The following is a 22,899-nucleotide window of genomic DNA, read 5'->3' as shown; positions in this document are numbered from 1 at the left end:
ACCAGGAGATGGGTCCTTCCACACGCACGGACGCGTGTGACGTCACAACACCATCTGAGTCACCACCACCACCGCCGTCAGATATGGAGCCTCCCTTGTGCAGAGCCCTGCCCTGCCCCATCCTCCCTCTCTCCAGCCATGGCATTCTGAGAGTGTAGCCCTGTGGGGACCGGCTTCCTCATTCAGTACAACCCCCGGAGATCTGCTCATGCTGTGGTGTGTGTCGGGCCCTCCCTCTCATGGCTGGCCCCACCCCACAGTGTGGACGGGCCAGCTGGTGTGAGCGTTTGCCCAGTTAAAGACATTGTTCCTGTTCCCAGCTCCTGCTGTCACACGTGCAGCTGCTGGGAATGCTCACGTCCAGATCTGGGGTGAGCAGAAATCTTCACTTCCGCGGGACAAAGGCCCAGGAGGGTCGGGACTGTTGAGGCATGCGGTAAGTGCATGCTTAGCTTCCTAGGGAGCTGACGCACCTAGCCAAAGCGTTCCCACCACCGTGTAGGAGACTCGTCTGCAAGTACCCATTCCCCTCGAGGGGGCTTGCCGCTGTCACGGGGTGCGGTTTGGGCTGTTCTGCACCCGGCCCCTCACCGCAGCTTTAATGAACGCTGAACAACCTTCCACATGCTTGTTTGCCAGGCAAACATCTTTCTCAGTGAAATGTCTATTTACGTCTTTTGCCCACTTTTTAAGTGGACTGTTTGGTTTTTACTACTGAGTTTTGAGACTCCTTCTATTTTCTCCTTACAAGACCTTTGTCAGACATGTGTTGGCAAATATTTTCTCCCATTCAGTAGCTTGTTATTTCCTCATTTTTACAGACCAAATGTTTTTAATTTTGATGAAGTCCAACTTATTACTTTTTTTCTTTTATGGATTATGGTTTTGATGTGAAGCCTAAGAACCCTTTACCTAGCCCTAGATTCCAAATTTTCTATTTTTTACTCAAAAGTTCTATAGTGGTACATTTTGCGTTTAGCTCGGTGTTCTACTTAAGTTAATCTTTTGCGTGAATGGCGAGGTTAAGGTCACGACTCCTTTTCTGTCTGCGATTTTGCAAACTGCTCCAGTACCACCTGCTGACAAGACTTCTGTGCTTCATCAAAACTGGGCGGCGGGACCCGTGGGGTTCTCTGTTCAGTCCCAGCGGCGTGTGTCTGACCCTCGGCCAACCCACAGCCTTGGTTAGTGTAGTTCCATGACAAGCTGTGTTATCAGCCATGTTAACAAACAAGCATCATTCCTCCCATGCTACTCTTTCTTTTCAGAACTGTTTTGGCTATATTAGACTACTTTCTGCTCTTCCATATAAATTTTAGAATAATCTTGTCATATCAGTAACAACCAAAAATCCATGCTGGGATTTTGCTAGGAATTGTCCATCAGTTTGGAGAGAAGGGACCTCTCCACTGTGTAGAGACTTGGGAGTCTGTGAGCACGGTGTGTCTGTCTGTCCAGGAACTCAAGCTTCTTCTGACTTCCTTCCCCAGGACTTTGTAATTCTCGGCACACAGATACTATACCTGTCTGTTAGGTTATACCTCGGTAATTCATTTTTGTGGAACAATTTTAGTGGCGTTATCCTTTAAACTTTCGTATATAGAGATGCAATTGTGGTCTTTTTGTTTTTATGTTGATCTTCAGCCTGAGATCTTGCTGAACCCTTACTAGCTCTAGGAGTTTTGTGATGGATTCCTTGGGATTCTCTGTGATTCTAGAGAATCATGTCATCTGCAAACTGGGACCGTCTTTCTGTCCCTCGGTGATCTGCATGCCTTTTAGTTCCTTTCCCTGCGTCAGTGCACAGGCCACACCTGCTGGCTCCATGCTCTCGAGAGGGATGGTGCAAGCAGACATCCTGGCCTTAGTCCCCGCCTCAGGGGGAGGCATGCAGCCTTTCTCTGGTATGCATGATGTCAGCTGCAGGGGATTTTGGAGATATTCTTTATCGAGCTGGAGAAGGCCCCTTCTATTCTTATTCTTCGAGGTTTTATCACGAATGGGTACTGAATTTTGTGAAATGTCTTTTTCTGAATACTTGATATGATGTGATTTTTCCTCATTAGCCGATGAGAGAATTACACACACAGGTTTTTGAATTCTGAATCAGCCATGCATCCCAGCAATGAACAATCCCACTTGGTCATGGTGTACACTTCTTTTTACATACTGCTTGGTTTGATCTGCTAACATTTTGTTAAGGATTTCTGTATCTATGTTCATAAGGGACACTGGCCTGACATGTTCTTTTTTTTGTAATTCATTTATGTGGTTTTGGTATCAGGGTAATACTGGTCTCATCTTCTAATATTTTCTGGAAGATAATGCGTAGAATTGGCATTAATTCTTTGAATGCTGATAAATGATCCAGGGAAACCAATTGGGTTACGGGTGTATTCTGGAGAGTTTTAAAAACTATGAACGAAACTTCCTTAACGTCTAAAGTCTATTAGATAATGGGTGGATTGCAGCCACTTGTGCTTTGGGGGGATCTAGTCCATCACATCTAAGTGGCTGAATTTGTGTATGTGCAAAGTCGCCTGGAACGTTCCCTTGACCCTTGTGCTCTTGGCAGGGTCTGTGGCAACACCTGTCTACTCCTGACTGTGGCCAATTACGTTTTCTCCTTTCTTACCAGGCAAATACGCTGGAGCAAAAGTGGTGCCCAATGCTCGGCTAACCTTCCCGGACTTCGGTTTTCTACAGTCTTGACGCGGTAATTCTTTACGACCCTTTTAGCCATCTGATTCTTTCAGACTTAAATTTTTTTAAACATATTTTTTAGGTTTTCTCTTTGTTTTCAACATGAAAATCCATCCGACTACCTCAGTCTCTCACTCCTGAAGGCAGCCCCAGCACACTTTGTCTCCTCGGCCAGGGGTCTCAACATTTTCATATCGTAAATATTTTTGGCAGTCTGGTGAAACCTATGGATTCTTTCTCTATGTATTCCTTAAATACATACAATAAAATAATAGGCTTATAAAAGAATTAATTATAACAAAGTACAGTTTAAAAAAAAACATATTTATGACATAGGAATTTACCCACTTCTTTGTATATCTTTAATAATAGAGCAGCGGGTGTAGTAACTAATCTGGAGACAAGGATGACAGGAAAGGACACGCACGGACCTCTCCAACTGTAAGGGGACATCGGGTCCTCCACGATCCCTATTGGTGACACAGCCGCAGATGCTGCTATTATTACTAGGATTTGTGGACTCTGTTGTAAAGGAAAGGATGAGTTTCAGTTAGAAGTTGGTGAAAATAAAGATGTATTTTTTCCTGTTCCAGTTCATACACTCTCATTTCAAGAATCCTTGCAATTATATCCCACGTACAGCAGCAATTCTGGGCATGACAAAAATAAACATGCGCGGTGGCAGGTGAGCACTTTAAATAGACGGGCCACAACCCTGAGACCAGCACTTGCTTTCCTTATACTCACACAGTCTTTGCGGGAGCGTTTGCAAAGTGTGTTCATTGAGGGTACTCCCACCAACAGACATGGGCACTTTTGGAACCTCTAGCACAGTTTTAATTATCAGGCGCTAAAAATAAACTCTAAACCAAGAAAAACACAATAAACCAGAAATAAAGTCAGCGTCTTGAAGGGCTGGGTGTGTAGATAATTTCACTTCTCAAACATCACTTCCCTTTGGATTCCAACTTTCGAGGTTAACTGCTCTGTTCTCAGGGCTTTCTCTGCTGCCCAGAAAGGGCCATGCCCTCTGGCGTGAGGGCTCAGGAAATGCCACGTGAGCCCAGAGAGACGGCGCACACAGCAGGCAGTACTGAAGGAGGAAACTTCCTTCTCCTCCCTGGGGTGCCCACAGCCACACTGTCCCCCTTTGAACAGCCCCTGTCCCTCTCCCTCCCACGTTCCCGGGACATCCCTCCAGGCCCCACCGACGGGAGGGGTGTCTCACAATCTCCGGCCTCAGCACTGCCCCCCCCTACTCTTCAGAAGCTGCTCTAGGTTCAAGTCCAGCATGCATGTCCTCATCCTTTCTCCAGACGGCCCCCTGTGCTTGGGCGCTCTGCCCCCTGCGCAGCTGTCTTTTCTCCAAGCTCTCTGCCATCCTTCATGAGGGTGTTCTCAGGACTCCTAGCTGACTTCCTTTTGCTACAATCCCAATGGGCTCATGTTTCCCAAATCCACCTCCAATGCCAACTCTCCCCAAGCTTCTGGCTTGTAGGTCCCACTGTCCAGACGCACATCGCACACGGGACCCTCCCCAAACTGAGCTCTTTATGTCTCACCTCGGACACCCAAACTAGGAAGATGGGATCCCCACACCTGGGTCCTCCACCTCAGCCTGTAAGGGTTCCCTAAGCCCCACCAAGCCTGCCTCCTGGACACGTCTCACCTTCCTGCGGCAGTCCCCGCACCCTTGTGCTAGGCCCCTCGCCAGACCCAGTCCGTCCCCACCCGTGACCTGTTTGGACCAGCACATGTGGCCCTCGGAGGGCTGCCTGTCACTCTGCTGCCAGAGCCCCCCCACGCACACATGCAGGGGAGTCCCAGCTGTGACCAGAGCCACCTCTTCAGTCTCTAAGCTGCACAATTAACCCAGCTAATTTCTTTGCTCCCTTCTGAGGCACTCCTGTCCTTACCCTATTCTCACCTCGGTTCCATCGAAAGCCAGCCTAGGGGCAAATGCCTAGAGGAGAAGGGGACAGGAATGCCCTCCCACCCCAGGAGGCCTGCTCACCACAGTCCCACTCCCGCTGAACCCACCCTCCTGGGACCACCTCCTTCCCTTCCCTGAGCCCCCAAGACAGGTCTGACAGAGTCAGCGTTCTGATTGCTACTGAATGAGTGAGTTTGCTGCTTAAACACCAGAACATCATGTACGGTATATTTACTTCTCCATCAACCGCTGATGCCCTCCAAATGGATGGGCAGAGGCTCTCTATTAGAGGAATGGGTTGACTCCACGTCACAGCATGATGCTTATGTTCAAGGACACAATCACGGCCTTCCTGTGTACGTGCCCTGTGACACAGGGCAAGCTGTGAGTCCACACACGCCGGAGACCACAGTACGCCCAGGCCGAGGCGGCACGCTGTTAAGACCAGCGCACACCCCTGACAGCTGTGCCAGCTGCCCTCCTAGAATCATCTAGAACCATCCAGAATCTAGACCCTGCTGTCCATATGTGTGCACGTGGTGAGCGCTCCACAGCGAGCTCCTGTTTGGCGTGATGCTGAAATAGCAAACTCCAAGCCGGGACACTGCTCACAAAAATGGCCATGCAGTGGACAGGCTCCACACTAACAGCTTAACCGCAGCTCAGGAGCGGCCCAGGTGCCGCAGCTGCTGCAGGAAGAGCCAAAGCTGGGAGTCCGCCGTTCCAGCCAAGGGACCGTGAGCCATCGTGTACCTTCTGCGGGGCTCAGTGGTCTCGCCGGGTGCTCACGACTTGCACATGCACTGCGAACGTGTAGGTCCCGCCCTCAAGGAACTGAAGTATACGGAATAAAGACAGACTTTACACCAGAACATGACCTACTCACGTCCTCCAAAAGCCCTTCACAAGCAAAGCTCTCTAACTGCTTGAAAATATTAAGTCACGATGTGCTGCAAGGACAGAGTAAAGGAAAGGTAAGACAGCGCTGTCAGCAGAGCTCCTCCCAGAGACAGCTCGGTCCCGCTGTCCAGACACACGGCACTATGCACTGAGGGATGGGAACCAGAACGTTTGCTCTTGAAAAATAACCAGCCCTAAATGACATCAGAATGTGCTGAACTCAGAGTCGGGCATTTTTTTTAAGTGAAAACGAAACCTCAGCTACGAACACTGTCCCCAGTGGCCCTGTCAGTGACAGCTGGGACCTGTGAGCTCCTGGTGGTGCCACTGAGGAAATGCGTCCCACCTCGGGCAAAGTGAGTAGCTGGAATGGAGCCCCTGGGGGCCCCCCTGGTTCACCCCACTTCCTCCATATACTGACTTCGTCCTTTAGGCTCAGGTGAGCTACATTGGTCATGCTGTGCCCCATCTCACAGCTTCCAAGTAACTCACCCTTCACTGCCCCACCCGGAGAAGTGAACATGTAACCACGCCAAAGCAGGTGAAACCACCAACGCAGGACTCTGGTCTCAAGCCCAGTTATACTGTCCTGCGGTCACAGGATGGACTGACATCGCCAGTGCTTTAGGGAACTTTTAGTTCAAGAGACTGTGGGGCCATTAATTCAGTTTCCTAAACATGGCTTTCTTCTCCCCCCACCCCCCAACTCCACCATGCACGCTTTCTCTCTCCTCTCTTTTTTTTTTTTTTGGAAGGGAGGGAGGGGCAGAGGGAGACAGAGAATCCCAAGCAGACTCCACACTCAGCATGGAGCCCAACACAGGGCTCGATCTCATGACCCCAAGACCATGACCTGAGCCAAAATCAAGAGTCGGACGTCCAACTGACGGAGTCACCCAGGCACCGCCCCCCCACCCTGCCCTCCCCGGCTCTAAATATAAGCAAGGGTAGAAAACCCCGGGAGATCAAGGGGCACACAGCACCTGGAGGTACAGGTAGTGGGGTGCTGGGGCCTGAGACCCTTGGCTAGTTCACTCGACTGGGCGACCACCACATGCAGTCCTAGCAATGTGCTCATGTCGGGGGCACCTGGCACGTCCGTGGTGTTTTCCCTGCACTTCTCTGTGTCCGGGAGACAGAAAATAGTATTTCTCAGCCATGTCCGCCTTGTGATTTTACTTTTCTAATTATAAGGTTAAGGTTTCAGAGAACAGACCATACCTTTCCTCCTTGACAAGTCTGTTAAGGAAGAGGGTTATACCAGGCTGGCTGAAGACACTCGGAAAACAGAGCGGAGAGACTGGGGCTTGTGGAAGCTTGATGACCAAGATCAATTCCCCTGTCACTCAGTAAACAGAGAAAACCAAAAATTTATGCTAACTGGGTTCAGCGGAAAGCAGAGCATGTTCACAGGCTGTAGGACTGACAGCTGAAGCTCTGAGATTATCTTCCAGCAAGAGAAATTCGATAGCAGCTGTTCTTCTCCCCCAAAGAAGTGGCACTGAGGGGACACCCGGGGGACCCCCAGTTGGCATGGCAGAAGGCTGGGAGTCACCGGTGAGCACGGACCAGTTCCATGAGGCTAACAGGTGCAGCTTTACCAAAGACAAGCAACCCATATTTTAGAAATAGTTAGGTGCTTTGGAATCAAGACAGGGAAGAGCCGAGCCCTGCAAGATTCCTGCCCATGTGATGAAGCATCTGATGGGGACTCAGAAACTGGAAAAACCAGTTCCAGTGTTCCAAAGCTTCACAGGAAATACTGAACAGTAAACAGCTCAACTGAATGGTGTTCCTCTTATGCCAATGAAGGTCCATTAACTGGGGCTTATTGGCAGTTATGCAAAATGCACTTAAATGGAACAAAAACTACCATTCTTGGCAAGCTGCAGCCCTTGAGCCAACTTAAACTCAGCTTCAGCTAGGGCTTCACCAGGGCGACTGTCCCATGAGCACCTGAAATCCCAAACAGGGTGAGGAGAGCACTAGTAAACAAAACAACAAGAAACGGAAGTTTGGAGGTCAGATTTCAGAGGTCTACGCTCATTGGTAAGGTCCCCTGGTTGCAGTGAGGCAGAATCGTACAAAGTAACCCTCAGGGGCACTGCGTGAACCTCGACAGGCAGGTGCAGGATCCACTCACGCCCAGCTGTTCCTCGGCCCTCCTGAGTTGGGACAGTTGGCGGGTCCTGGAAACACGGCCAGGTCTGCCTGACCCACGCGGGAGCCTCTGAGAACCCAGAGGAGGTTCAGTGTGTCAGGCTTGTCACTGTGCGTGGTGAACCCTGTCACCAAGGCCCCTCACTGTGCACACGGTGGGGCTCTGAAAACAGTTGTTGACTATACACTTGAAACTATAGTTATGGTTCAATAAAGAAATAAAAATAGTTGAGTTTACATGTAAACAAATGACGATACGTCGAGACTGCATGCTTCCCCCAACGCACAGGGCAGGGGTGGGAAGAATGAACGCTGTGCTGGGGACAACGGCAGGGCCAACCCTTCCACGGTGCCTGTCTTGAGACACCACGTACATTCACATCCAGGGCCACGTTCGTGTCCCATCACTGTGTGAAAGGTGCTCTTCGGATATGGACAGACATCTGCACAGAGGAGCAGGGCAGCAGGTGCTCGGGGCCCCGGGCTCTCGTGCACAGGGTCTGGCGGGCGGCGGCACCCTGGACGCAACCTGCAGAGAAATACTCTCTCCACCCCGCTGAGCTGCCGTGCTGCTCTCCCAGGAGTGCGGGTCAGCAGTTCTGGGGGCTCGAAGCTCCAGCTGGCTCGGTGCCAACCGTTCTCACGCGCTGCCCCCCGACGCACACCTAAGGTTCAGAACTGACCATCACGCACAGCAGACAAGAAGAACAACTTCTCTGTGTTTTCTGATGGCTTACGGAAGGGACCCAAGAGCAGAGAAAAGGAGAGAAAGCACAACCGAGTGTAGAGCTGTGCCGACGGGAACACGTTCAGGTGCCTGAGGAAACCACTGTGGGAACCACATAGCACGTGAGCATCCTGCGGCGCGCGGCCTCCTGCTGCCGTGGGCAAGAACACCGCTGACCACTCTCCTCACCCCATCCCCTCTCCAGACTGAGCCACAGAGCCCGCGGGGCATCCCACACCATCCTACAGCTCCAAAGATGGGCTCAGTCAAACCGCCACCTGTCTCCCCTCCTACATCATCGCACACCATGGCAGTACGTCTGCCTCTGCGGTGACCCCGTCAGACCCACAACCACCACGAGAGTATACAATTCTGCTCACAAGTGTAAATGACAGAAAGAACCAGGTTTAAAAGAATGATAAAAGACTAATCTTTGCAAGAACACAGTGACTACTAGCCATAATTCACCTAAGACATCCCACAGTCAATACACTTGAGCAACAGAGTAAAATCATCAAATTCTGGCTTCTGACTTTCCAAAGTCCGGCTCCTGGGAGAACGTCAGAGGCTCCGATCTACCACAGGCATGAAGCGTCGGCGCAAGAGCGAGGAGACGGGACCCCTGGGTCACGAAGAAGAGGGGCCCAGACCACCCCGCACACCCAGCAGTGCATGAGCTCTACCTGACACCCACGTCCTGTGGGCGGGTAGTGTGGGAGCAGCAGGGGACCAGGGGTACAGACAGCGGGACAAGGACATCTCAGGGACATCCATCCCCCTCAACCCCGGGTACATTTCTGCCAACCCGTGGAATAGGAGTTTGAAAAAGAAAAGTCAGATGGAAATTATATCCTGAGATTTGTTTCTGTTACAGAAAAATAAATTTTATTTGAAGATTCTTATTCATGAAGGCAAAATACTTCTACAAGCACTCTAGCCTAAACATAAATATAGTGACTGATGAAAGTATTAAGCAAATCAACATCTGAGGACTGACAATGCACAAAGATTCTATAAAAGTTATAAAAGATTCTGTTTCCACCCTCAGGTAACTGTGGATATATTTCAATTCATGGGAACACCACTAGCTGAGGACCTGCTAAATTGCCAGGAAGTGCAGGTACCAGAGGACACAAGTGTGAGTGAGGCCGAGTGTGCAGTCCTGGGGAGCACGAACCCCAGGAGGTGTCCTCAAGCAGAAGACAAGGGATGCTCACAGAGAGGAAGGGGATAGGCCCTGACGTAGATCTGGTGAGGCGTCCCGTGGCACGCAGGCAACTGCCACGTGTGGGTATCGAGGAGCAAGTGCAGGTCCTTCCAGTGGGGAATGGGATCCCTTTGTGGAAGGCTTATAGAGGAGGCAGTGAGGCCATGGGCCAGCGTGAAACCTCTGAGCGTCAGTCCTTCGCCTCTGCCCCGGCTGCAAGCGACCTGCAGAGGGGAGGCCAGAGGCCAGTGTCAAAGTCCCAGGGAGGGGTCACAGGGAGAAGCGCAGTGACAGCATGATCAGGAGGAAGTGGGGACAGCAGAGGACAAAGGGAGGGGGACTGAGGCCCAACTCTGCACACAGCTTTTCGATCTGGGCTCCACAGCCGTGAATGGTACCTGAACGCACACAGGAGCCTGCTCTGGGTGCTGCCGGCGTGAGCATCTGTGCAGACCCATGGCCGGCAACCAGGATCCACACCGAGGCCGCCCGATTTCGCTGCCGCTGGGGCCCGCCAGCGTTGGCAGGCGCCACACGGGCAGACAAGCAAGGCTGTGCACCAGGCAGCGTCACTGACAAAGGAGGCGGGGGCCCAGGTCTGGCCTGCCATGCTCTGTGCCTCAACTCTGCAGGTGACTCGTGCAGCTCTCTTCCTCAAAGGCAAGTCAGCCGTGGGGCATCTGGCAGGGCACATGGATCGTTCTGGAGTCAGAGACCTCCCCTGAGAACTTCCACGAGGCATCCCACCTGCTATCCTAAGCAAGACCAACGTGTCCTCACTGAATGTTGTTCCCAGAACAACTTGGAGGGTAGCTGCGGGCACCAAGGACTTCTTCCCTGAGGGCTCTGCTAAATGCAAGGGACGGAAGCCCAGGAGAGGCACCAGGGTCGCGCCCGGGTCAGGCAGTGGCCTGCAACTCTCCGGTGTCACGAGAACCCTCTCCTGTTCCTCCACAAATGTGCCTGCTCACTGGAGCTCATATCCTCCGACCCTCGCACTGGGGATGCACAGTGCGACGCGTGTAACCAGGATCACAGGGCCACGGACACAGGAAGTGACATGAGCATCAGCTGCCAGATTTGGGAGGGGCAGCTGGGCCCCAGAGAGCATCCTCTCTTCCTCCCAGGCGCACGATGACCTTCTGCCTGCAGACGCTGGGGAAGAGCACTTCCAAGTGCTATGTGTGCACACGGATAAGACTGAGGCTCAGACCAGGTCTGCCACCTGTTTTCCTTGACATGTTTATCTCCCTTAATCAACTGGGGAGTCCGTCCTCATCTTCTGTGCTTACAGATCAACTTTAAAAGTAGAAGTGGGGCGCCTGGGTGGCTTAGCTGGTTGAGCGACTGCCTTCGGCTCGGGTCATGATCCTGGAGTCCCTGGATCGAGTCCTGCATCGGGCTCCCTGCTCGGCAGGGAGTCTGCTTCTCCCTCTGACCCTCCCCCCTCTCATGTGCTTGCTCTCTCTCTCATTCTCTCTCTCAAAAAAAAAAAAAAAAAAAAAGTAGAAGAAGTAGTAGTAGTAGAAGTTTGAATAGATTCTACTTCTACTATTCATTCATTCATTAACCTTTCGAGTGCCTAATTACAAAAGCATTTTTCTAAATACCCCTTCTGCCACACATTTACGCAATGCTGTGTTTCTCTGGCTGTGTAAGCAGTGAAACGTGTTCCGTGGGCTTTACTTTGATGCGCCACAGCCATGTGATCTCAGTAAGTCCTTGAAGCATCTTTACTTTGCACCAGAATTTAAAGTGTTTGATTTGGAAAGTGATGGTTCACCAGCAGGGTAATACTGACTCAAGATTTTTACTGGAAGATTTCTACATTGGCTTCTACACACGCGCGGTCTGCTCTTCACGTGGGAGGCTGTCTGGGGAGACGGTGCGAAGCATGACGACATGTGGTATCCCTCGGAGCTCTGGCTTTCTCAACGTGGAAGCGGCACACACTGGTGCCCTCACCTCGGGCAAACCACCCTCGGCCCAGAGCCTGTCGCTGGAGCCTGCCTGCACCACTTCCAAGGTCCCATTCCTTCCGGCTCCAGCAGACAACATCATCTTCAGTATTAAAACTCACCGAGCATTTGACATTCATACGGCACCCAGCAGGCGACACAGAGGATCCAACAAGGAACAAGCCACCATCGCTGACTCCCCCCCAACCAAGACCCCAAATCCAGACTTCATCACGGGTGGGCTGGACGCCAGAGCAGAGGGCATCCTCACCAGCCCCTTTAAGGCGCCTAAGCCAAGACACCAATCTTTGTCTTCATTTCTCTAACAACATAACAAGACAGGACTTTTGTTTTCCTCAAAGGAATGCTGTAAAAATTAACTGTATAATATTTATGAGGTCCTCCTAATTTCTCTCTAAAAAAAAAAACGAAAACAAACCAAACACAAACCACCCTATTTTCGCAAGGTATTATTACCGTCATTACTCCTCCGAGTGTGTTCTAGGCCCAGCACAAAGAGCAGTGGAATGGTCTCCGTCCTCAAGAGATGCACTGTCCAGTGACTGTTCTTCTCACAGAAAAGCCTGCAGACTTGCCTGCTCATTTAAGCCAGGGGCCAGCAGGCTTTTCTGCAAAGGGCCGGAGGGACTTACTTCTGGTTCGGGGGGCCTTATGGCGTCTGTCACAGCTCTCGACTCTGCTGTCATGGTGTGGACTTTACTTTGGACACCGAAATCTGAATTTCATATCATTACCACATGTTATGAAATGAGACTCTTCTCTGATTTTTCTCCTAACCAGTTAAAAATGTAGACCTTGTTCTGAGCTCCCAGGCCATTCAAAAACAGGTGACGGGCCAGATCTGGCCTAAGGGCTGCAGTTGGCTAAGGCTGGGCATGAGCTTTTGGCAGAGTGAGTGCATTTCAAGTTTCACTGGCAGGATATAGACGTGATCTGGAGAGTCGATGGCACAGACTGATTTTAAATATAAATATACAGTAAGCTTTACAGCTTCTCTATAACCTAAAAAACAATTCCTGCTTAAAGTCAGAATTGTCAAAATAACAAGCTTAACAGTGGCTTAGTCCAGGTTTATAGACCAACTTTTGGATACTCTCCTGATGGAAGTGAGAAGAACAGTCAGAGTTTCGCGCTCGCTCACCCAGGGTCTGTACTCGGGACACACATCCACAGCAACCACGCCCCAAGAGGAGAGGCCTGGCAACACTGTTCATTTTATGGACTCAGTTTCATGAGCTACCTGTGTGTGTAAAATGTTTTTTCAAAACCCTACAATTCGAGGATACTCCTCACCCTGGTTGTTGACTTTTCAGCAAGCTCACACTCCAGCTTCGGTCCCAGGCCGAGGCGCTCCGTGTGGAAGCCGCAAGCACCCTGGCTCTCGGAGCCCCACCCAGGCACCCACATTCTTCTCTGGGGAACAGTGAATGGGCTTCCCGACAGGTGCAGGTGGCCAGGGGCCATGCAGGCTGCTGTGTGCACCTCTGTCCCCCACGCCCTGCCCCATACCACCTGTCACATGGAGCACAGATCACCGCCAGGAAGACACCACTCCTAACCTCCCCTTTCCAAGTCCACAAAACCCTCTATTTTAAGGCAAGTGCTGACTCTGGTAAGAAGCCTGGTGAGGGCGGCTCATCAGCCCCTTTGTGTGAGTGCCGGCAGCTCCCACCACCCACAATGAGCCCATCAGACCACAGGTCTCATCTTGTGAGTGTACCTTACCTTCAGTATGTCAGAACCTCTTCTGCAACAAAAGTAATTTAGTGCCACTCCCTAAGAGTCGTGGAGAGGCTTTATCTTATCTTAACAATCTGGGCTCTTAATATATCGCCAAATGGTGGCACTTCACTGAACCTACACTTTGTTTATTTACTTATATTTCCTTAACTGATTTAGGCTACATTCTTCCCAGAGATGGATCATCACCATTGCCAAAGCAAGAAATTTCCTGCTCCTTTGCTGGAAACAGGTCCTTGGATTTATCAGTCACCATTTTACTTCTGGGCAGTACTGCTGAGTCTGTCACATGTCACTCCAACAAACAGTGACCGCAGAAGAACATGCTCGGGAACTACAACAGTGAGGATGCTCTGAGGTTCTCATGGGGACGGAGAGCGTGCTTGTTTCCCCGCAATCCTGGCCCACCCTGTTCTCCCTCCCAGGTCCACCGGCAGCTCCCTGACCTGGGCTCCCTCCGAGGAGGCCTGCGTTTCATAAACAGACACATCAAGGCCTCATCTTTGGGGATTCTTTCCTCTGTGGGTTCATGGTCTGGCACCTGCTATCATTCAAAACACTGCTTGCAAACTTTTTTCAGATGGACATTATTTGAGAACAAGGAACAGATCAAAGGATGAAGTCCAAGATCCAACTCAGAATCAGAAAACTGACTGCAGAAATGCTAAAATGCCGTTATTTCTTTATTCATATTCTACTGGTTAAACATCAGACAGTGCTCCAGCAAGATGACATGGCCTCATGTTAAAATACAAGAAACGCATAGACAGAATTACAAGTTGTAGACCTGCTCCACAAAAATCCTTTATCATTGCCATGAGGCACTTCACCAAGCGTTTACTGGGTACTGTTTTAAGCTAGCTGCTGGAGATTACAAACAAGAATAAGATACAGTCCCAGCCCTCCAGAGCCTACAATTTAGTTGTAGAAACAAATCTCTCCCATACAAGACGAGCCAAGTGGGAGCAACGAAGACCTCGTGCAGGAAGAACAGTCTAGAAGGCCAGGAAGAAGACGCGTGTGGACATCTCTTTGGCCTGCCACCACTGGCGAGTTCTGACGTTCAACCCGAATCCCTGTCTCTACATTCAGATGTAAACATCAAGATGGAAGTCTCCCATTAGCTTTGGCTTATCACATTTTGGTCTCAGAAGATCCAAATGGCTGTAAAGTGTGAAGAGCTTCACAAAAACAAATGTATGCATTCAATTCCACATGAACGGGCACCAGGTAGGAGCCGCGGGAGATAGGAAATGGTGTGGTGTTGGCCTTCCCAGCAGATGAGGCAGAAATGGGATGGACACGGAGCCCTCTCTCCTGCATCCTCCTTCTCTGCCATTCCTACTCTACCCTCTACTTCCTTGCTTTGATGCTGTAAGTTGTAGGGTCCTAGCTTTGCTTTTCAAGCCAGGAGCTAATCACGTGAATCCCAAACCATTCCACAACCACCCAAGCCCACATATGCACAGGAGCTGTGGCTTCCATGACTGGCTCACCCACCAGAGACTACGAGCCTCAGCAGTTAAGTTATAAGTCGCCAGTTACCTGAAGAGGACAGCCCAGGGCAGACCACATGCCATAGCCGCTCTTCAGCTCTGCTGGGAGCTCCATGGAGATGTCAGAGCCAGAGGGGACTTTGTAAAGGGGGCTTCCCCACAAGGGCCGCACCTGCACAACCACTTTGCTGAATCAAGCAGGCTCTAGTCATGTCGGCAGGGTGCTGGGCACTGGAAAGCAAACGGGAAAAAAGCACCGTCTCTCCGTCCAGGGAGGCCTTCATCTAGCAGAGGAGGAAGATCACGAAACTTTCCCACTGAGGTCCCCACCACAACAGCTTGCCCTGGGCTCCACTCCCCAGCTACCAACGCTGGCATGCCAGAGTGAGGCTCAGGAAGTGCATCTGGAGGAAGTCTAGAATGTGAAAGGTATTGCTTCTTAACAAAGATAAATAAACAGTGCATCACAGGCTCTAAGGAGGAGAGAAGGCAGCACGAGACCCGGTGCCCAGTGGGGCTGACAGCCGAGTGCTTCCTAACCCTTGCTTCAGGGACCTCGTGCCCTGCAGGCACGACTCTACTGGGGGGCCGGAGGCGAGGCGGGGAGCAGACCAAGCAAACATGCAGCTCCATCCTGCAGCAAGCGACGGGCTGGAAATGTTCACCGCAGGTTTTCGGTGTTTTCCAGTGGAGGGCACCTGACTTTATCCACTAGAGGACAGAGTCAGTCAGAGAGACCAAGTTAAAGTCAGAGGATGAAGATGAAGACAAGACAGAGGGAGGAGCCAATGAGCACAGCAAACCCCCAGCGAGGGCAGAGGGCGTGGGCTCCAGGCCCAGGTGGAGAAGACAGGCCTCGCTGGGAAGCCCCAGGGCGAAGGGTGGCACTGGCACCTCCTGTGAACAGTACAGCCATTTTAAGTAAAATCTTCCAAATTATTTCTACAATTTCACAACTTAGATGATTGAAGTACGGAAGCTGAAAACCTACATGCTGCACCAGGAGTTCATGAAGACTCACAGACTATTAGAGTCTTGGAGGTTAAGGGTGGCTGTTCTAGCTCACGCAACAGAGACCCTGCAAGAAAGGGACGAAGAGTGTGGTGTGGAGGAGCCACGATGATGGAAGCTCACTGTGTGCCACGTTCAGCTGGTGGGAACCATCGTCCCAGCGAGGTGCCACTCAGGTAGCTGAGTGCCCAGAACAAGCAAGATCGTAATAAAGTCAGGTCCTAGGGGCGCCTGGGTGGCTCAGTCGTTAAGCGTCTGCCTTAGCCTCAGGTCATGATCCCAGGGTCCTGGGATCGAGCCCCGCGTCGGGTTCCCTGCTCAGCGGGAAGCCTGTTTCTCCCTCTGCCATTCCCCCTGCTTGTGTTCCTGCTCTCGCTCTCTCTCTGTCAAATAAATAAAATTAAAAATAAATAAATAAATGTGTAGACTTGGGGCGCCTGGGTGGCTCAGTCGTTAAGCGTCTGCCTTCAGCTCAGGTCATGGTCCCAGGGTCCTGGGATCGAGCCCCACATCGGGCTCCCTGCTCCGTGGGGAAGCCTGCTTCTCCCTCTCCCTCTCCCCCTGCTTGTGTTCCCTCTCTCGCTGTCTCTCTCTCCGTCAAATAAATAAATAAAATCTTTAAAAATAAATAAAAATAAAAATAAAAAAATAAAGTCAGGTCCTGCCTGAGGCCTCTGGGGGATAGTTCAACCAGAAGCTGCTGCCGGCATGGACACTGACTAACCTTCACCCTCCAGGACCGTGTGCACAACCCACCCGCCTGAGACTCCCTGTCCACCAGGGACCGAAACGTGCTCCCCACGCATGCACTGCGCCGGGGGTGCTGGTACGAGGTCTGACTCACGGTGCACAGCAACACCAGCACAGAGAGTGTGCCCCAAGAACCATGCGTCCGGCAGATCCCGAAAAGGCCTCACAGCGGCAATGGAATGTGACGCTTACAACACGTCACTTTCTGAGGGGGTACAGCTTGGATTTCATAGTAGAGTCTCCCTTCCATTAACTCCCATTTCTTTCCTTTTATCTCCCCATCAAAGACGACCAAGCACTTTCCAATGAGTGGTGATGAGTACCAGAGAAGGTGGTTCTGCAGATGCTGCCAGGGCACTCAGACACTGCTCCCCAAGTCCTTGATTCCCCTAGTCTCTCCTCAGAGAAATCCAGAATGCTCTAAACATGGGGAGCCTTCCATCTGGAAGGAGGCTGAAGTCAGAGCCAGGAGGGGGGACCCAGCACAGCAGAGAAACTGATGAGCAAACAGACTAGGATGGCTCCTTTGGCTCTGCCCAAAAAGAGCGCCAAGAGGGATGTAAAGGAACTGCCCTGCTCAGGGCAGGGTGGGGCAGGGGGAGACAAAGGTTCTGAGAGCAGGCACTGGTCTGCTTGCTGGGCACCCTATTTGGCTCAGTGGTAGCAGGGTGACAACCCCAATACCTCTTATTTTCTAGAGGACTTTGCAAAATGCTCTGGACATGCACCCGCGCCTGACAAAACACCACTGGGTGAGTGAGGAAGCTGCTGCTAACCCTATACATGCCTGGACAAGTACACGCATGCCCGCGTCAGGAACCGGGGATCCGGGCGCCCAGGGCTCCCCCTGCCACACGCCATGGACACCTCATGGCACACGACTATCCCTCTACCCTTGCAACCTTCTCTTAAATTCCACAGATGCGAGAACCCAAGCTTCACGGGTTACTTGTTCGCTGTGTGACTCAGTGCACTGCTTAGCTGACTTTCCCACCCTCATCCTGTGTGCATCCCCTTCTCTGTGCGTGTTCTCACAGGGGCTGCACAAGCCAAGTGTCAAAGGACCCCATGAGCTACGTAAAGCACCATGAACAGACTGGGTCCCCTAGCATGCACTTACGGACAGTCACACACACGAACAGGAAAAGAGCAAACACACACCAGCTTTCAGAGAGGACACGGCTCCAGCCAGGAAGACAGACAGTCTTACTCCCTGCGCACGGTTCAGCTCCTCGCACATGTTCCCAGCACTGAGGCGGCCAGCGTCCCCTGTTACCTGTGTGACTGCCTTCTGTGTGTGATGAAAGCAAGCTTTGTATTTTTCTTAGTTACAAGTAATCCTGCTTCCCTTCATTTTTCTTTTCTTACAGAACTGTTGCAGATTAAGAGTTCTTGTATTCTTTACCATAGATAACAGACTTCTATGTCTGTAAATGAATATGTGCGTATACACAATATGGGATATAATCTTTACATATATAATCCAATCACCTGGATTTTTAATAAAAATGTAAACCTGTTTACCATTTTAAAGCTGTATTGGAGCTGTTGGGACAAGAAAAATAATGCTGGGCATTTTAAAAATTCCCCACGAGCACCAGTGAGCAGGGACACCAGGTGAAGACAAGGGTCTGGAACCAAAGCCACAGCTAAGTCCCAGATGAGCTGCTCCTCAGCAGCGGGAGTGGAGTGAGACCCTGGGGGGACCCTGCCCCTCCCCTCCCTGCCTCACAGCATCTCTGCAACCAACCCCATCAACCAGGACAGCCAAGAGGCCTCTGAAATCGCATCTGTTTTCAGTCCCACCGCTGGTAAAAACCCCCATCCTCCTTGGGACTCTCTCCACAGGGGTCTGGTGAGGAGAACACGAGCTGCCCAGTTACAGTCCTTCCAGGGAACCAATGTCAGTAACAGCTGGTACAGGCTGGAGAAGCTCCAGCCCTGGGGAAGGTACCTGGTCTGCTGGGGTCTGCCAGACTGGCAAGCATGGGGCCTAAGCGAGTGGACACAACAACGCATGCTCCCGCTGGGGTCTGCGTTTACCTCGCGCTTTCCCTCAGGCCCCCTCCTCCCAGAAAAGCGCCTTTCTCACAGCAAAGACCACTGGATGGGTGTCAAGAGCCGATCCCACTTTAGCTCTGCCAATGACACAGTGGGGATGGGATCATGGACTCGATTTCCACGAAGACAGAGAACATCCCACATGGTGCCACACTCCATCCTGGCAATAGGCATGTAAGACGTCCCCTCATATTTATGAAAGAGAGAAGTTATGTTCTGCTGTATGTTCATAAGAACTTCTTCAAGGTCATGCAGCTACCAAATTAAAGAGCCCCGAACTCCAGCTTGCTCTGCTGTCCACACTGTACAATGAGGCAGGAGACAGCATGGCCTCTAAGTCCCCTTCTCTTTCTGTTTGTCTGCTTAGTTTTACTAGGACTGGAAAGAGGAAGGCAGGTGAGGGTCAAGGGACAGATGGGCCCATGGTAGCATGACAGCAGGCTGAGGGCGAGGCCATGCAGCTCGGGCTATAATCTAGTAGTAAGAATTTTATTAACCTACTAATAACTGAAAATTCACTTTTTAAAAATTGTGTTGTTCATACTCAGTTGTTCATACTCAATGCAATCAGCTAACATCCCCAATGGTGAAAAGCTGAGAGCTTTCTCCCTAAGGTCAGGAATAAGACAAGGATGTCTGCTCTCACCACTTTTATCCAACACAGGACTGGAAGTCCTAGCCACAGCAATCAGGCAAGGAAAAGAAATAAAAGGCATCCAAACTGAAAGGAAGAAGTAAAACTGCCACTATCTTCAAATGACATGATACTATACATAGAAAACCCTTAAAACTCTACCAAAAAATGGTGAGAACTAATAAATGAATTCAATAAAGTTGCAGGATACATCAATACATAAAATCTGTCGCATTTCTTTTTTAAGGTTTATTATTATTATTATTATTATTATTAAAAATTTTCTTTATTTGTCAGAGAGACAGAGCACAAGCAGGGGATGGCAGCAGAGGGAGAAGCAGACTCCCCGCTGAGCAGGGACCCTGATGTGGGACTTAACCCCAGGACCCTGAGATCAGGACCCAAGCCGAAGGCAGATGCTTAACCAACTGAGCCACCCAGGTGTCCCAATGTTGCATTTCTGTACACTAGTAAGGAACTATCTGAGCAATTAAGACAACAATCTCATTTACAATTGCATCAAAAAGAATAAGATAGGTAGGAATAAATTTAACCAGGGACGTGAAAGACCTGCACTCTGAAAATTATAAAACACTGATGAAAGAAAGTGAAGATGACACAAAACACAAATGAAAGATATTCCATGCTCATGGGTTGGAAGAACAAATATTGTTAAAATGTCCATACTATCCAAAGCAATCTACAGCTTCAATGTGATCTCTATAAAAATTCCTACGGCACTTTTCATAGAAATAGAACAAACAACCCTAAAATGTGTATGGAACCACAAAAGGCTCTGAATAGCCAGAGCAGACCTGAGAAAGAACAGAGCTGGAGGCGTCAGCTCCCCGATTTCAAACTATATTACAAAGCTACTGTAATCAAAACAGTACAGCATTAGCATAAACACAAGACACGAAAATCAATGGAACAGAAAAGAGAGCTCAAAAGTAAACCCATGCATATATGGTCAACTAATTTCCCACACTTATTTAGGAGGGCCATCATCAGGCAAAAGATAAGTATTGGCCAGGATGCGGAGAAAGGGGACCCTCTCGCACTGCTGGTAGGAATGCAAGCTGGCGCCACTACTCCGGAAAATAGTATGGAGGCTCCTCAAAAAACTAAAAATGGAGCTACCCTACACTCCAGCAATCCAACTTCTGGGGATATATCTGAAGGAAGTTAAATCACTATCTTGTGAGGTATGTGCAGCCCATGTTTGAGGCAGCATTACTCACAAAAGAGTCCATCAACTGAGGAATACATTAAAAAGATGTGACATATCTACACAACGCAGTATTATTCAGGCATAAGAAAAAGAAAGTGAAATCTTGCCATTTGTGGTAACGTGGATGGACCTTGAGGGCATTATGCCAAGTGAAAGAAGTCAGAGAAAGAAAGACAAATACCGTACGGGCTGGTGGTCACTGGAGATAAGGGGTGACTAAAATGGGTGAAGGACTCAGAAGGTACAGACGTCCAGTGATAACATTAATAAGCCACGGGATGTGATGTACGTCGTGGAGACCACGGTTAATAATACTGGGTTGCACACCTGAAAGCTGCTAAGAGCATAAATCTTAAAAGTTCTCATCACAAGAAAAAAAAGTCTGTAACTATGGGTGCTGACAGATACTAACTATAGACTTGCTGTGGTGATCATTTCACAATATATACAAATATTGAATCATTATGTTGAGCACCTGAAACTTATATAATGTGTGTCAATTATACCTCAATAAAAAAAGAATTAGCATCAACCTAGTAATAACCCAAAAAATCACTTTTTAAAATTGTTTCTTGCCACAAGGAGGAAAAAATCCACCTCTAAAAATAACTTTCTTGACTATAATGTAATGAAACTGCACACACACACACACACACAGCCTGCACTGTATTTAATTGGGCTGCTATGAGAATTAGTTCATGGAGTAAACATGGTACAGAAGAGTTCTGAGATTAGATTAAAAGTTGTTCATAAATGAAATTTATTAGTTTTTTTTTTTTTTCACTAAAAAGACCAGTAAAAACTAATTCAATTAACTAGAATCTGCAGATAAAACTCATCATTATCCAATGGCATTTATAAAGCAAAGTCTTCAGTTTCCACCAACAACTGACCTGACCTTGGGTTTTCCTCTACGAAACAGCTATGGGACCCAACAGGGTGTGGCCAAAAAGGAGAGGAACGAGGCTCAGCTGCCAACGGCTCGTTCGTGAAATTAAAGGAATAAAACGCCCGTGAGTGGCAATATCTGAATAAAAGCAACACGGCGCATGATCTCCATTTACTAAACACTCCGCAAGCAAGGCACTGGGAGAGGACACAGGGCGGGTGGAATGTGGCCCAGCCCCTAAGAGCAGTCACCGACGTCTGGGAGGCCAGGCCCACGGACAAAACAGGCAAGACAGGATGTGTATGGGCCAAAATCATGAACACCAGAAAAAGGCGTCCTGTTTTCCTAAAGTTAGCAAGGCTTATAAGGGATCACACCAACTCTTGTCCTCATGTGACAATACTGAGACAGGATTAAGAACGACACATTTCTCAGCGCTGGAATGAGGCAGCTCTTGTGAGCATGTGACCCATCTGAGACCGAGGTCTAGAGGGCCCACTTCCACGGAATGCGGGACGCCATCTGTACATAGCTCTGCTTGAACTTCACTAACCTGGCAGGACCCTGGGCTCCGCTGTGAGAGATGAAGCTACACCACAGCATCATAAAAACACCTTGATTAAAGATGCCTTCTTACCTTTTCTGTGAAACACCAACCAAAACTTAAAAAAAACAACAGAAGAAATGGCTGGGCAGGCAGGGGGTCTCCAGAACTGTGACAATCAGTCAGGCCAGTACCTGTAAGTCTACCAGCTGCACAGTTGACTTTCCTTGGAGGCACAAGGCCTGAGCAATAAAAGCATGCAGATCCTCCAGGCAAAGAGTGTCCACCTGAAAGGGAGAGAGAAGCAGCATCAGCTCTGGGAAAAATCCAACACTCTGCACGTGGATTCAATGACTAAAGACAGGCGTGCACTGGGGGCGGTAGACGAGGCAGAGGCGGAGGTCAGTGGGGCCTCTTTGTCCAGAGCCCACAGTCCATGATGCCCAGGGCCAAGCTGGACAGGGCCCTGGTCACTCTGCAGCAAGGGGGGGAGCTCTAGAATGCTTGGGAGGGGCCATGAGCCACAACCAGGCCTGAGTCTTAGAGCAACACAGGTGACTGTTTTGGGCACCAATTCCCACAGCTGGTAACTTAGGAGTTTGCGGCGTGAGCTGGGGTGATCCAGGCTGGGATAAACTTCCACCTTTGCCAGCCCTGATGAAACCTGATACTCATATCTCAGGACCCCCACATTTGAGACCCTCCGATCTTCTGTGGAATCAAGGGGTCCAACCAAAATGTGAGCAAGAACAAGGAGGGCAGGGATTTGGAGAGACAGATGGGGAAACTCTGGGTCTCGTGAAAATGATGGGAATGAGGACAGGGCCTGGGAGCACCATGGACAGTGGGCTGCTCTAGGGGACCACCTCTCCCAGGTTAGGGGGTGGTGACTTTTCCAGCTCAGCCACCAAATTCTGCCAGCCAGAGAAAAGCA

The 22,899-nt window shown here is 50.0% G+C and overlaps 1 protein-coding gene across 1 annotated transcript in view; it reads right to left on the bottom strand.

The window, feature by feature from the left end:
• Window positions 1-22,899, bottom strand: part of LOC118001821 (constitutive coactivator of peroxisome proliferator-activated receptor gamma-like) — a 92,605-nt gene that overhangs the window by 30,880 nt on the left and 38,826 nt on the right. Inside the window, 1 exon segment of the mRNA XM_034991963.1 lies at window positions 22,160-22,252. Within this exon segment, the coding sequence (XP_034847854.1) occupies window positions 22,160-22,252 (93 nt within the window).

Source organism: Mirounga leonina, unplaced genomic scaffold (assembly GCF_011800145.1).
Source record: "Mirounga leonina isolate KUSES-001 unplaced genomic scaffold, KU_Mleo_1.0 Mir_54, whole genome shotgun sequence".
NCBI classification, from domain to species: Eukaryota; Metazoa; Chordata; class Mammalia; order Carnivora; family Phocidae; genus Mirounga; species Mirounga leonina.
The sequence above is the reverse complement of the archived record's forward strand: the minus strand, read 5'-3'. Positions and strand labels throughout refer to the sequence as shown.